Here is a 15,132-nt window from a genome sequence, read left to right on the forward strand (position 1 = left end):
TGAATCCTGGGCTCTGCCTTGTCTAGCTGGGTGTGCCTGGACATCAGTTTTAATCTCTTGGGGTTCACTCAGTTCTGCACCTGTCCAATGAGGTGATATCACCTGCCTAGAAAAGCTATCAAGAGGAATCACAAAGGATGAGCATAAAAAGGGTCCTTGTTAACTTGGGGGTTCTAATGGAACAGGGTTCATTTCTGTATTCCTAGACCTCAGTGTAGCCTCTGGCTCAGGGCAGATCATGCACTGTCTGCTGAATGAACTAAACAGAGGAATAAGATTACCAGCAATGAATCAACATTCACTCGACCAACATTCACAGCCCCTGCACTGTGGATGGAGTACAGTGCTCAGCACTACATCCAGAGGGAGCCTAAAGAGAGGCAAGGGCCCTGCCTTCCCCTGCAGAATGGAAACAGGCTAACCAGGGCAAATGAGGGCAAATAAAGGCTTGATATAATGACAGACACTGTGAAGGAAAGAAAGTGAGGTAAGGAGATGAGTGACCTGCTGGTCAGCGAGGCCTGGGGAGGGCAGAGCTCCCTTCCAGCGATCAGGAAAGGCCTCCTGAGAAGGTAGGGTCTGATAGCTGCACGACCTGAGGCACAAGCCAGGAGAAGGTCTGGCTGGGGACTAGCAGTCCAGACTTGGGGTGCAGCACTCACAGAGGTCCCGTCAAGTGGCTGGGATGGTGCCATTTACTGCCTTTTCTGTGTGCCATGCTCCTTTATGTACAAGTCTCTCCTCTCTGGTGTTCAGTCTGGCTCAATCAACATCTGTACCCCAAGTGTCTGCAACCAGAGTGAGACACGGCCCTCCAGATGCTCCTGCTTGTTGCTTCTAGTCTATTGTCCTCACAGCTTTTTAAGCTGAGTTCATGTGGATTTGTGGCTTCAGATTTAAAGACATACACAGTGACACCATATGTCAACAATTTAGACACAGCCAAAATTCCACTGATTTATTTCCTGCTGTGTCCTGTATCCCACGTCTTCCTCTTTATTAATTTTCCACTTATAATTAATATAAGGGACTTGTAAGTCCTCAAGTAATATTTTTCTAATAAAAATAAGCTTTACTTTTTCATATAATGATATAAATAATTTTAGTTATTGCTATGGACTAGATGTTTAGATTCCCCAAAAATCCCTACGTTGAAAGCCTAAACCCCGACGTGATGGTACTGGGAGGCATGGCCTTTGGGAGGTGATCAGGTCATGAGGGTGGAGCCCCATGATGGGCTTAGTGCCCAAGACTACAGCTCTTCTCTCCACCATGTGAGAACATAGCCAGAAAGGGCACTTACCAGGACTGAACTGGCCAACACCATGACCTTGGACTTTCCAGTGTCCAGACAGTGAGAAACAGAGATTTGTTGTTTAAGTCACTCCATCTATAGCATTTGTTTTAGCAGCTCAAACTGACTAGGAGAGTCACTTTTTTGTTTTTTTAAAGGATTTTTATACTATATTTAAAAACCACAAAATAAAAAAGGGATCAATCAACATATATCTTAGAAGTCCTTCCAAGAGTCTTGGTATGCAACAGCCATGCAGGCTGTGACCTTTTTCCTTCTTTTCTCAGCTGCAGTTCGTTTAAGAATCACTGGCGATGACTCGTGCTCTAGTTCTTAAAATCAAACTTGCTCTGCCAAATCCAAGACCCTGAATTTGTCCAAATTGTAGAAACATGCTTTTACCACCCGTCCACCAAAATACCTCCCATTCAAGTCAACAACCGCTTTAATTGCTGATTCAACTCTCTCAAATTCTAAAAACATCCGTACTGCTCCATCATCAGGTGCACCAGGAATTTCAAATATCACACATTTTCCAACTTTGCCATATTTTTCACATTCTTCCTTGGTTTCAACTTCCAAGTCTTCATCCACCTCTCCCGCACCAACCATGTTCCTTAGGAGGACCACTTTAGTAGGACACTTAAGTATCTCAGTCAGTGGATTTGAATCTGACTTCTTGGATGCATCTTTCTCTGTGGCATCGCCCACGATGATCTTGCCGCCACGCTTGCTGGTCTTCTCCACCGACAAGGCGGTGCTCAGCCCCTGCTCATGCTTCCCCAGACCCTGGCCCTCCCGGAAGCCATACTTCTGCATGATCTTGTGCGCCACCATGCCCCCCATGTTAGCGAGGAAGGAGTTGCTAGGCCCAGTTGGAGATCTCGGTCTGTCTTGTTCTTCATACACGGGGGGAGGAATGGCAGCTTTGGAAGACTGTGATCGAGGTCTTGAGTCCTCTTCATAAGGAAAATCTCGGGGTAATTCTTTCTTTCTCTACCAGAGAAGTGGGTGGGGCAATGGCAGCTCCGCCCATACTTCTTTTCCTCCTCTCTCGTTCATAATCTTCATCTTCATCAGAATCTGGATCTGGTCTCCTTGAAAACCCACTTGCTTCATGTCTGTCTTTACGCCTTTTTTCCCTTTCTTCTATTTTCTTTTGTCGTTCCAGCTCCCGCTGTCTCTGTCGTTCCTCTCTTTGGCGCTTCACTACTTTCTCATAATCATTAGGAAACATAGGATCATATTCGTCAGCTAAGGGAATCAGAACTTCCCCTGCAGAAAACCCACTGGGAACAGGATCCTTCAGCCCAGCTGCTACATGCGGTGGAGTGTCCACAATTTGCCGGTCATCTGAGGAACCACCTCGTTTTAGGTCAATGACTGGGGCAAGAACCGTACTTTGTTTTGTCCTTTGGCTCTTTGCCTGAGTGAGAGCTGCCTTCTTCACCTGAAGCTGAGACTGCAGAAGTTTGAAGTTTTTGGACCAGCCTTCTGTTTTTGAGTCACTGGTCTCCACTCCTAGGTCATCGTACAGGGACATCTTTTCCTCAGTTTAATGCCGGCCTGCCCGGCCGACTCTGCCCATGGGCCACGGCGGTGGCGGCGGCGGCGGCAGCGCGGAGCCGGGCGGCACTCCGCGGAAACCCGCCGGCAGCAGGAGCCCTTGGCAGCGCCCACCCTCCGCTGAGTCAGGAGAGTCACTTTAACTCAGATTTATATCATCCTATTGTAAACTCAGAGATGAATCCTAGAGTTGGTACAAAAATATTCTGGAATTCTTGTTAAATTCAGTAGACTGTTTTTCTTCTAAATTTCCATGACTTAAGCATTTTCATGGCTATTAATGTTTTAATGTCTATTAAACCATTTTTAAAATTAAATGTACTGACCAGGCATGGCAGCTCATGGCTATAATCCCAGCACCTTGGGAAGTCGAGGCAGGTGGATCACCTGAAGTCAGGAGTTCGAGACCAGCCTGGTCAACATGGTGAAACCCTGTCTCTACTAAAAATATAAAATTAGCTGGGCACGGTGGCTCACGCCTGTAATCCCAAGTACTCGAGAGGCTGAGGCAGGAGAATCACTGGAACCCAGAAGGCAGAGGTTGCAAAGAGCTGAGATCATGCCACTGCACTCCAGCCTAGGCAACAGAGCTAGACGCAATCTCAAAAAAAAAAAAAAAAAAAATTAAATGTACTCTAAAATGTTAGCAGCCATGAAAATGCCCAAAGAAAAATCACATTATTGTTTGGGCATGGTTGCTCATGGCTGTTATCCCAGCATTTTGGGAGGCCAAAGCGGGCAGATCACAAGGTCAGGAGTTTGAGACCAGCCTGACCAACATGGTGAAACCCCGTCTTTACTAAAAATACAAAAAATTAGCTGGGCGTGGTGGTGTGCACCTGTAGTCCCAGTTCCTTGGGAGGCTAAGGCAGGAGAACTGCTTGAACCCGGGAGGCAGTGATTGCAATGAGCAGAGATCGCACCACTGTACTCCAGCCTGGTGACAGAGTGAGAATCCACATTTAAAAAAAAAAAAAAGAAAGAAAAAGAAAAATCACATTATTAAAAAAAAATTTTTTAGAGACAAGGTGTTACTCTGTTGCCCAGGCTACGGTACAGGTGCATGATCATAGATCATAGTTCATGGAAGTCTTACACTCCTGGGCTCAAGCAATCCTCCTGCCTCAGCCTTCCGAGTAGCCAGGACTGCAGGCCTAGTTAAATTATTTTTTCTTTTTTTTTTTGGTAGAGACGGGGTCTCAGTTTGTTGCCCAGGCTGATTTTAAACTTCTGGGCTCAAGCAATCCTGCTGCCTCAGCCTCCCAAAGTGCTGGGATTATTGGCATGAACTTCACATAGCCTTAATTGTTACTTTAAGTAGTGTTAGGGCACATAGCAACATGTAATCAGCTACTACCAGGTATACCACGTAGTTAGTGTTCAGTAATCCACAGGGCTATGGCTATGGGAACGGTACAAAGAATGATGTGGATAATACAGATACAAAGAAAGAAAGAATGAAAGAGAAAAAGTGGTATCTTGGAGGCAAATACCATTTGCTCCAAGAAAGGTAAGGTTTTTTAATATGCAGTTTCTGTATCAATGCTTTAAGATATAACCTGATAAGTAATAACTCCTTAAAATGTAAAGCCTTATTTGCTACAAAATCTTGTTTCCTTATATTCTAAAAGCCTGAAGCTTTTTGAATTCACCAGTTCTAAGGCTGATGAGATGAGAAAGCAGAGAAAGAACCAAACTCTTAGAATATTCAAATTAGGGCCGGGCGCGGTGGCTCACGCCTGTAATCCCAGCACTTTGGGAGGCCGAGGCGGGTGGATCACAAGGTCAAGAGATCGAGACCATCCTGGTCAACATGGTGAAACCCTGTCTCTACTAAAATGCAAAAAATTAGCTGGGCATGGTGGTGTGTGCCTGTAATCCCAGCTACTCAGGAGGCTGAGGCAGGAGAATTGCCTCAACCCCGGAGGCGGAGGTTGCAGTGAGCCGAGATTGCGCCATTGCACTCCAGCCTGGGTAACAAGAGCGAAACTCTGTATCAAAAAAAAAAAAAAAAAAAAAAAGAATATTCAAATTAAGGCCGGGCACAGTGGCTCACGCCTGTAATCCCAGCACTTCGGGAGGCCGAGGCGGGTGGATTACCTGAAGTCAGGAGTTTGAGACCAGTCTGACCAACATGGTGAAACCCTGTCTCAAAAAAAAAAAAAAGAATATTCAAATTAAGAGATTCATCTGGAAGTTCTGAGTCCACTGGAAGATTAATGAAGCCTTCGTTCTGCAGAGATGATACACCCCTGGGTTAACCAGCAGGGCTGTGGTCCTTCCCACCACCACCACTCTGTGGGCACCTGCTCCCTCAAGGCAGGTCTTGCCAACCCCACCTGCCACTGTGATCATACTCTCAGACAGGAGTTTGAGACTGGTTATTGATTACAGAGGCTAATATTAGTATTACCCAGAGTTCAGCTTTAGTCTCACAAACACCCATGCACAAGGGGAAATTCAGACTTGTACTGTAAGTCAAAGTGAGATCAATGGCCCATATAGCAGGTGGACAGAGGACAGGGGCAGGCAGAATCCCTAGCTGTCACCACGTCAGGGACAGCTCTGTGGAAACATCCAGCGTCACTACTGGGCACACAGTTGCCTCTACCTTCTGCTAAGGGCCAGAGGCCAAAACACTCTGGAGAGACTGACTTTGCAGGTCTACAGGTTGCTCTCAGCAGGGTGGTCTGGCCTTGGTCTCCCGAATGGGAAACTGAATCCCCTAAAACAGAAGGTTTAAGGTTTGGCCAGAGGGAAGTCTGAATCTGGTGTGGCCACACCCACTGGGGAACATATGTTTAGGGAGGAAATGAAGGTAGCTGTTTCCTTTTTTCTGAAACCTGCCCTTTCTCATATTTAACCACAATGTTACTGCCAACCTCTGAGCCTCAGCAGCTTAACAAAGATGATCACTTCCTGGGGCCAGGAGTGCAGAGGTGGCCAAGAAATGGCCTTCTCCTCCTTGGCCAGGATTACCACGCTTGATTCCAAGTGGCATGGCCAGGCCAGACCCTACCCTGCCCTGTCCCCAGAAAACAGAAACATGAATATGAAGTCAGTCAGAATCTAGTTCATGGCTGCTGGAAGTAGTTGCAGAGCAGTCTCTCTCTCTACAGCACCATCTTTAAGCATGAAGCGTGGGGAGATTTCTCACATGCACCAAGGTAAGATGGAGGGGTCTCTGGAAATCTAATGGTAGCTAAGGCTTGTGGACTTGACCCACTGTCCCTTGCTCCGCCCAGAAATAAGTCTGTGAGATCACAGCCTAAGTGACTGATAGAGCCAGGTGCATCCTACAGATCACAGCAGTCCACAAAACCCTCTCTTGGGAAACCTGCCTCCTCCCAGGAGAAATTATGCCAAGTGCGTGGCTGACCACAGGGTGGAGTGGAAATGTAGCATGAGGCTCAGTGATGCTTGTTGGCCTTTACCGCTCCCCTGGGCTGAAGACTGTGTGCTGCTCAGGCACAGCAGCAGGAAGCCTGTTCCACCATTAGCGAGCAGGTAAGAGAGAAGAAAGAGCAAAGCAGACTGGTGATAGGAAACCGAAATATGCATCAAAGCTCAGAGAACGACGGAGGGCGCAGTTGCCCAGCTGGCCCTGCTCCCAGGTCCTCTCATCCCAGCCTTTCCTGCTGTGGGCTCCCCTCCCCTCTCCTCCTGCACAATGCACTCACAACCTAGCCCACTCTGAAGAGGCCGAGCAGGGGTACAAGGTGAATGGGTTTCTGAGGAGTAGGGGACACGCAGGAAAGAAGCCAATCCGAATGCCCCCTTCCCTTATCTCACTGCTGTCCACCTCTGAATTCACCCAGACTTCATTCCACAATGACAAGTGATGCTCATGTGAAACGCTGGAGGGAACCTGACCAGCTCTTTCAGCCCATGACTTCCACACCCTCACATCACCTGAAGACAAAGGGACCAGCCAGCACTCTGTCCTACCTCCAGCATCGGGACTCTGCTCGAAATCCTTGGACATTGTTGTCCCCTCCAATCAAGTATACGAAGTTGTTGAGCACCGCAATGCCCTGGTTGGACATGCGGGGGGCCAGGGAGGCAGTGAAGTGCTTCCACTCTCCCAGTAAGGGGTTTAGATACTTGGCCTGGTCACTGAGGACAGTGGATGGTGTGGAGTGAATGCCCCCGAAGCCCACAACGCACTGGAAGTCCGACCGCAACTCTGTTTGTGGGCTCTGCAGACTGGGCTGTAGGCTCTCGTTCCGGTGGTACATGAGGGCGCTGGAGACTGTGTCCCTCAATGGGCTGGGGTCCAGCTTGTCATGCAGCCGCTGCAGGACCTCAGCTTCCATCAGCGGAAACCGCACTGTCTCAAGGAGCTTTGGGGGCTCGTGCAGCGAGATCTGGTCAGCCTGTACCTGCTCCAGGCTATAATGGTATATAAGGGCCCCCTCATATACCTCGGTCTCACAGGAGACCTCCAGGCGATTGCTGCTGAGGAGGGAGTAGACCTTCTCCAATGGAAGCTGGCGGTACTTGTCAGTCCGAGAGAAGGCTACAAAGTTTTTGAGGATGTAGGTGTCCAGTTGCTCAGTCAGGCGGCTCAAGTCAAACAGCTCTGCCAGCCGGTAGACATCGAGAATGTTCTCTTCGTCCACCCAGGACATGAGGAAATCACAGCAGAAATGGATAATTTCTGGGATCTGCAGAGAGAATGACACCCATTCAAGTCTGGGCTGGGAAAAGCATCTGAAGGTGGGAGACAGAATGATAGCAGAAATACGGGCCCTTGTGGGGCAGGCAAAGTGGACGAGAAGCCCTCCTTAATTGTCCTCTACCTTTCCTGACACACTGCAGACTGGGGCTTACTGCAGACTGGGTTTAAATCCTGGTTTGGAAATGTACCAGGTGACAGGATATATAGCATGTTTTTTTGTTTTGTTTTTTTTTGAGAGGAGTTTCGCTCTTGTTGCCCAGGATGGGGTGCAGTGGCGCGATCTCTGCTCACTGCAACCTCTGCCTCCTGGGTTCAAACAATTATCCTGCCTCAGCCTCCTGTACAGCATGTTTTCAACCTCTCTAAGCCTCAGTTTCTTCATCTATAAAACAGGATCACTAAAGTGGAGAGCAACATGAGGAAAATGAGAGAGCACATAGGAGTGGACCCTTGATATATGTCAATTCCCTCCTAGATCAAAAGTACTAGCTCTTCAGAAAAGCAGGAAGCAGCACAAATGGTCACTGTCATGTATCCATGGTTTGGAAAGGACCTAAGACCACCCTCATCCTTACCCTAGGACTCTGTAGAAGAGCCTGCCTCTCCAAAAATGTTGGGACCAAAAACATAACCAGCTTTTTCCCCCTGTCAGAACATCCACCCTGGTTCTCCAGAAGTGCTCAGAGCCTCTCAGACACCCGACCAGCACCCACTCAGGAACATGACTCAGAATTCTTTTTCTTTTTTCTTTTTAAAATTTGAGACAGTCTTGCTCTGTCACCCAGGCTGGAGTGCCATGGCAAGATCATAGCTCACTGAAGTCTCAAACTTCTGGACTCAAGCGATCCCTGTTCTTGAGGTCCTGCGCTGGGTCAAGACCCACTTGGCTCCAGTGAGTGCAGAGGCTCCCAGGTAGCCACATCAACCCTTCCCTAACCATGGGGAAGCACTAGCGGTTTAAAAGGACAGCAAGAGAGAGAATGGCACTGGAGGGAGTTGGGAACAAGGCCACGACCAGAGGGCTGTTAAAGGCTACTCTGTGAACAAACAGCCAAAGCTTGTTAGAATAGGAGACAAAGGGAAGGGCCCTATGGAAAACTGGGAGAACAAACTAGGTGTTGATAAATTCTTTAGGAAGCATGATTTTAGAGTTTTGGTGGGGCCCCCAGTGCCCACCTCCTTTTTTACCATGTCCAGATTGAAAACTGACAGAGTACCTTGACCTCTCTGTCACCCAGCCAGCTGCAGGTTTTCCCAGCAGGCTTGAACCCAAACCTGGTCCTTGAACATTCCCAGGCACTGATAAAGGCATCAAGGTTGTTACCCAAAACACTGAAAGAAAAACTGACTCCAACCCTGAGACAAATCCCTTAAACCCTCATAGAAACTCCATATCCTGACCCATTCTGTGGGCGAGCCTGGGTAAAGCCTCTCTTTTTCCTGGTCTGTCTTGAGGACATGCTGCACCACTCTGTACATAACTCCTCCTAATAAATGCTTTGGCCTGATCACCCTGGTTGTCTGATGCTTTTTTCTTTGGATTCCCAAACCGGCTCCATTTCAGGACACTGCGGGGAAATGGGAACTCCCCTGCTACCAATTCCTGCCCATGGGTTCAGTGCAGTTGATCAGTTTCTCTAAAAATGGGAATACCTGGCTTATGCAGAATCATCAGTAAATTAACCATTACACATGGAATAATTCTCTTGCTATTTAAAGCTTATCAATAATCACTAAAAATAACTTTTTCAAAATTCAAAAGACATCTAATATTGCTTGCAAGGTGACGTGCTAAAGACTGAATGGGACCTACCAACTGTCGGGCAGGTATGTCCCCTACATGAGGTGTCCCATGGTGCTCTGCTAGGTCCCGACCATCTTCACTTGACCTGCTGCTTTCTCCCTTTGCCTGTACTTCTGCTTTGCCTCTTCTTCCCAAAATACTAGGTTTTCTTAAAGTTCTGATTTGTCATGGGGCAGGGTCCTGAAGACCAGGTTTTGGGCAGAATGTGAACATAAACAGCCCTGAACAAGCCTGGGTAGCAGCTCCTTGAGAGGACCCTGCTGTCTCTCCTTTTGGTCCTGTTTTTAGAGCAGTGAGCTTTCTGCTCAGTGGAATCTCACAGAGGAACCAGCCTGGGCTCAGGCCATGTAGGAGCCCCAGAAGGGACTGCATTTTCTTGGGGTAACCCAATAGGATAGTGTTACTAGAAATCAGACTGAGGCCTCTGGGGACACTGTGAAGAGTCTGGTCCCAGGCCTAGTGCAGAGTACAACACATTGGGGAAGCCCCCAAAAGTCACTAGATATGTGAACATAAATGATCCTATAGGTCTATAGATTTGACATGGTTATGCCAAGTAAAATCTGCTTTAAAACAATACTGCATAGAAGCCGGATTTTTTTTAGAGATAAGCTGGAATGTAGTAGTGTGATCACAGCTTACTACAGCCTCCACCTCCTGGGCTCTTGATCCTCTCACCTCAGCCTCCCAAGTAGCTGGAACTATAGGTACACGCCACCATGTCTGGTTATTTTTAAAATGCTTCCATAGAAATGGGGTCTCACTTTGTTGCCCAGGCTAGTCTCAAACTCCTGGCGTCAGCGATCCTCTCACCTTGGCCTCCAAAAGTGTTGGGATTACAGGCATGAACCACCAAGCCTGGCTCAGAAGCCTGATACGTTAAAAAAACAAAGCTAGGCTGCTGCCCCTGAGATGGTCTCTGAGGCACTGGGGAAGATGACCCAGGGCTGTAGGGAGCACTGGCCAAACCAACAGAGAGACTACAGGTCTCCAAGCTGACTGGTGAGAGAGGGAAAGTGGTGGTGTGAGGATGATCTGGTTTCAGTGTGTGTGGTTGCTGCAGGGAGAATAAGGAAATGGCGGAAACGTAGAGATGGAGGCCAGGCAAAGGGGAAGGAAATGGAAACACAGAACAGAGATGGCTACAAGCAATACCGAGAAGGATGACCTGTCCTTACTTGAACACAGGGAATGAAGAAGGTGGATGGGCTTAAGGAGCCACGGAGATTGAGCCCAGGGAACTGACAGGATGGTCACATAACACACAGAGCAGGGGGACTGGCAGGGGAGCTCCGGGAGAGTGGCAGGTGTGGAGGAGGAGATGGATGGCTGGACTTGAGCCATGCTGGGGAAGATGTTTCAGAGGCAGCTGAATCAGGAGTTAACTGCTGCCAGGGCAGAGAACTGGATGAGGGTTCCCAAAGCAACAATGACAGAAGAGATCTCTTTAGCAGAAGAACAAGGGGAAATTATTTTGTTGTAAAAGCCAAATGCATCTACCCACCATGCAGGTATGGTGAGACAAGTCAGTCATACTCAGATTAACGAATCCAGCATCCAGGTCCTACCTACCAATCTGAGAACAGGGAACAGGGAATAGGGAACAGGGAAGCTGCCAGGGCCCTGTCGCACAGTTGGTTTTCCTAAGACTTGAGTTTTTTTTAGTTGTGCCAAACCTGCTCTCATGGGAAGAAAGGTCAGAATGATGAACTTGGCGTAGCATTTTGTTTCACTTTTAAGAACTGTGGGAAGAGATGACTCTCAACTCATATCAGGCCTCTGATTGATAGCTCAAAGGTACCTGCAGGCCCAGTCCTGTGTAACTGCACCCACACTACTGAGAATAATCTTCCAAAACATAAGTCGCACTGTCAAAGCCTCAGAAAACTTTTTGAATTCTTTATGAAAACAAGTACTTGAAGTTCAATAAAAAGTTGGGCACAGTGGCTCAGACCTGTAATCCCAGAACTTTGGGAAGCCAAGGTGGGAGTATCACCTGAGGCCAGGAATTTAAGACCAGCCTGGGCAACATAACAAGACCCCATCCCTATAACTTATTTATATACACACACACACACACACACACACACACACACACACACCAGCTAGGCATAGTGGCACGCATCTGTAGTCCCAGCTACTCAGAAGGCTGAGGCAGGAGGATCACTTAAGCCTAGGAGGTGGAACTGTGATCATGCCATTGCATTACAGCCTGGGTAACAGAGTGAGGCCCTGTCTTAAAAAAAAAAAAAAAAATAGGCCAGGGGAGGTAGCTCACGCCTGTAATCCTAGCACTTTGGGAGGCCAAGGTGGGCAGATCACCTGAGGTCAGGAGTTCAAGACCAGCGTGACCAACGTGGAGAAACCCGATCTCTACAAAAAATACAAAATTAGCCGGGCATGGTTGTGCATGCCTGTAATCCCAACTCCTTGGGAGGCTGAGGCAGGAGATTCACTTGAACCCAGGAAGTGGAGGTTGCAGTGAGCTGAGATCGTGCCATTGCGCAACAACAGCAAAACTATCTCAAAAATAATAATAATAATAATAATAAATAGGCCAGGCACAGTGGCTCACATCTGTAATCCCAACACTTTGGAAGGCCGAGGTGGAAGGACACTTGAGTCCAGGGGTTCGAGACTAGCCTAAGCAACAAAGCAAGCCCCTATCTCTACAACAAAATTTTAAAATTAGCCAGGTGTGGTGGCGCATGCCTGTAGTCCTAGCTACTTAGGAGACTGAGGCAGAAGGATTGCTGGAGCCCAGGAAGTTGAAGCTGTAGTGAGCTGTGATCATTCCACTGCACTCTAGCCTGGGTGATAAAGAGGGAGCTTGTCTCCAATAACCTGAATGAGTAGATAGATAGACAGATAGATAGATAGATAGATAGATAGATAGACAGACAGATAAGACGGACAGACAGACAGATAAATAGATAGAAAGATAAAGCTCAATAACAAAACGGAAACACTTTCAAGAGACTGAAGTGGCCCAGTGCAGGGACAGGCAGGAAGGGCCTTGGTAGCAATGCTGGTGGATGCTCCACATTGCCAGATCCCAAAGCACACAGGACGTCCACATGCAGCCTTGGGTCAGCCTAGCTGCTTAGGTACAGGATGCGTTCAATGACAAGAAGACTTAAGTAGAGGGGAAACAACCAGCAATAGACAAGAGGGCAAAGGCGAAACACACGCCTATGCCTGGGCTGTCCAGAGCAGCTCTGCTTTAGATCCAGCGCATGACTCCAGAGTCTTCCCCACTTCTGGCCTTCTTCACTGCTTGGTCTCCTCATATTCCTGACCCACCTTCAAGCCAATACTAGTGCCCGGAAGGCATCGTGGGCATCTCAGGGAACCCCACCTGGGTGTGGGTCTGCCTTGCTAGACGAGACATGCCTCACCTGAAGCTGGCAGGCAGCCACCAGTGTCTCTTGCACATTGTTTAGGCTGAGCTCCAGCTCAGAGGTGTATATGAAATGTAGGATTTGGCACATAGCATTGTAGGACACGCCGTGGATCAGGACCTCTTCCTGCTCCATTTCCTTCAATCCCCCAGCAAACATTCCTCTGCAAAGTGAAGAAACAAGAAAGTGGAGTTACACAAACCAGGACTCAAGCCCAGGTTACCAAGAGTGACAGCATTCAGAGAAGAACCTGGTGCTGGTGGCGGGGCCCTGGGAGTGGGCTGACCCACTCTGTGCTCTGAGTCAACTGTATACATGCGTGAGCTATCCCACAAAAGGATCCTGACCAAGTCTGGGCAGACATCCTGGAAATTGTCCTGTTTCTCTTTTCATGGGCCCAAGGAGTCCCATGTGAGTCTCGGGAGGGGAGGCCCACACCCAGCGTGCTTCTGCTGTGTTCATCAGTGCAGTTCCTGGATTGGAGCAGTAGCAACTCCAGATCACATTTCAAAGCAATGAATTACTGGGAAACTAGTAAAAGTCACTTCATTCAATGTATATTTATGGAGTTCCTACCAAATGCCAAGTATTCAAAGAGCAGAAGGAGGCCACGCATGGTGGCGCACACCTGTAATCCCAGCACTTTGGGAAGCCAAGGCAGGGAAATCACCTGAGGTCAGCAGTTCAAGATCAACCTGGGCCACATGGTGAAACCGCATCTCTACTAAAAATACAAAAATTAGCCAGGAGTGATTGTGCAGATCTGTAGTCCCAGCTACTTGGGTGGCTGTAGCACAAGAACTGCTTGAACCTGGGTGGTGGAGGTTGCCGTGAGCCAACATTGCGCCACTGTACTCCAGACTGGGCAACAAAGCAAGACTGTCTCAAAAAAAATAACAAACAAACAAAGAGCAGAAGGAGTTATGGTGAAGTAAACTGGTAAAATAGCTAGGCATGGTGCCTCACGCCTCTAAACCCAATCCTCTAGAAAGCCGAGGCAGGTAGATCCCTTGAGCCTAGAACTTCAAGACCAGCCTAGGAAACATGGTGAAACCCTATCTCTACAAAAATTACAAAAATTGGCCAGACACGGAGGCTCATGTCTGTAATCCCAGCACTCTGAGAGGCTGAAGCAGGCAGATCACCTGAGGTCAGGAATTGGAGACCAGCCTGACCAACATGGTGAAACCCTGTCTCTACTTTTAGTCGGGTGTGGTGGCGGACACCTGTAATCCCAGCTACCTGGGACGCTGAGGCAGGAGAATCACTTGAACCCAGGAGGCAGAGGTTACAGTGAGCCAAGATTGCGCCATTGCCAGCCTGGGCAACAGGAGCGAGATTCAGTCTCAAAAAAAAATTACAAAAATTAGCGAGGTATGATGCTATGTGCCTGTAGTCCCAGATACTTGGAGCTGAGGTGGGAGGGTCACTTAAGCCCAGGAAGTCCAGACCAGGCTGGTCAACAAAGTGAGACCCTGTATCTATAAAAGCAATGTTTTAATTAGCAAAAAAAAAAAAAGGTAAAAATATCAATAAGAAACAAACATAAGATTCCTAAGCACAAGTTTAATGCTAGCAGAGGATAACAAATAATAAAGAAGAAAAAAAATGGAACAAGGTATTTTAGGTTGTGAAAATGCTAAGAAGGGAACGGGTGCAGTGGCTCATGCCTGTAATCCCAGCACTTTAGGAGGCCGAGGATCACTTGAAGTAAGGAGTTTAAGACCAGCCTGGCCAACATAGGGAAACCTCATCTATGTTAAAAATTTTTTAAATTAGCTGGGCATGGTGGCGAGTGCCTGTAATCCCAGCTACTTTGGAGGCTGGGGCAGGAGAATTGCTCAAACCCAGGAGGCAGAGGTTGCAGTGAGCCAAGATCACACCACTGTGCCCCAGCCTGGGTGTCACAGCAAGACTCTCTGTCTCTCTTTCTCTCTCTGGCGCATGCATACATTCTCTCTCTCCCTCTCTCTGTCTCTCTATATATGTATAAAAGCTAAGAAGGAATCTAGCAGAGCATCTGACCTGGGAGTCACTGGTTACAAGAGGGGTAGGTGGAATGATGAGAAGGGGCAGGGACAGCCCCATCTGAGGAACTGATACCTAAGGATAAGCTGAGAGGGCATGGCCAGCCAGGGGAGGGAGTTCCAGGTGGAGGAGACAGGTGCACAAGTTCTGGGGCAAGGCAGACCTTGGCATGCAAGGCACCCAAGATAAGGAGGAAGTGAGCAGGAGGAGGGATGGACAGGCAGGCCTTGGAGCCAGGTCCCTCTACATCTAGGGGAGGTACAGTCCATATTGAAATCTGAACATGATGGGATGCTCTTGAGGAATTTACCTGTAGAGTGATCTGAGCTGACTGGCTTTCAGATCCAGGTGCTGGATG

General features: G+C 48.1%; 1 protein-coding gene and 1 pseudogene across 3 annotated transcripts in view; both read right to left on the reverse strand.

Annotated features, from left to right (window-relative positions):
- The window catches only part of KLHL22 (kelch like family member 22), a 46,922-nt gene that overhangs the window by 14,294 nt on the left and 17,496 nt on the right, over positions 1-15,132 (reverse strand). For all 3 annotated transcript variants that reach the window (XM_064362846.1, XM_064362847.1, XM_064362845.1), the window contains exons 3-4: positions 12,744-12,909; positions 6,809-7,527 (exon numbers count right to left, since the gene is read on the reverse strand). In XM_064362846.1, coding sequence (XP_064218916.1) covers positions 6,809-7,527; positions 12,744-12,909 — 885 coding nt within the window. The remainder of the gene's footprint in view (positions 1-6,808; positions 7,528-12,743; positions 12,910-15,132) is intronic.
- On the reverse strand, positions 1,499-2,872 carry LOC105730701 (splicing factor 45-like; annotated as a pseudogene).

The sequence above is a fragment of the Aotus nancymaae genome, unplaced genomic scaffold, assembly GCF_030222135.1.
Source record: "Aotus nancymaae isolate 86718 unplaced genomic scaffold, 86718_ANA_hifiasm-v0.15.2.pri h1tg000049l, whole genome shotgun sequence".
Classification (NCBI taxonomy): domain Eukaryota; kingdom Metazoa; phylum Chordata; class Mammalia; order Primates; family Aotidae; genus Aotus; species Aotus nancymaae.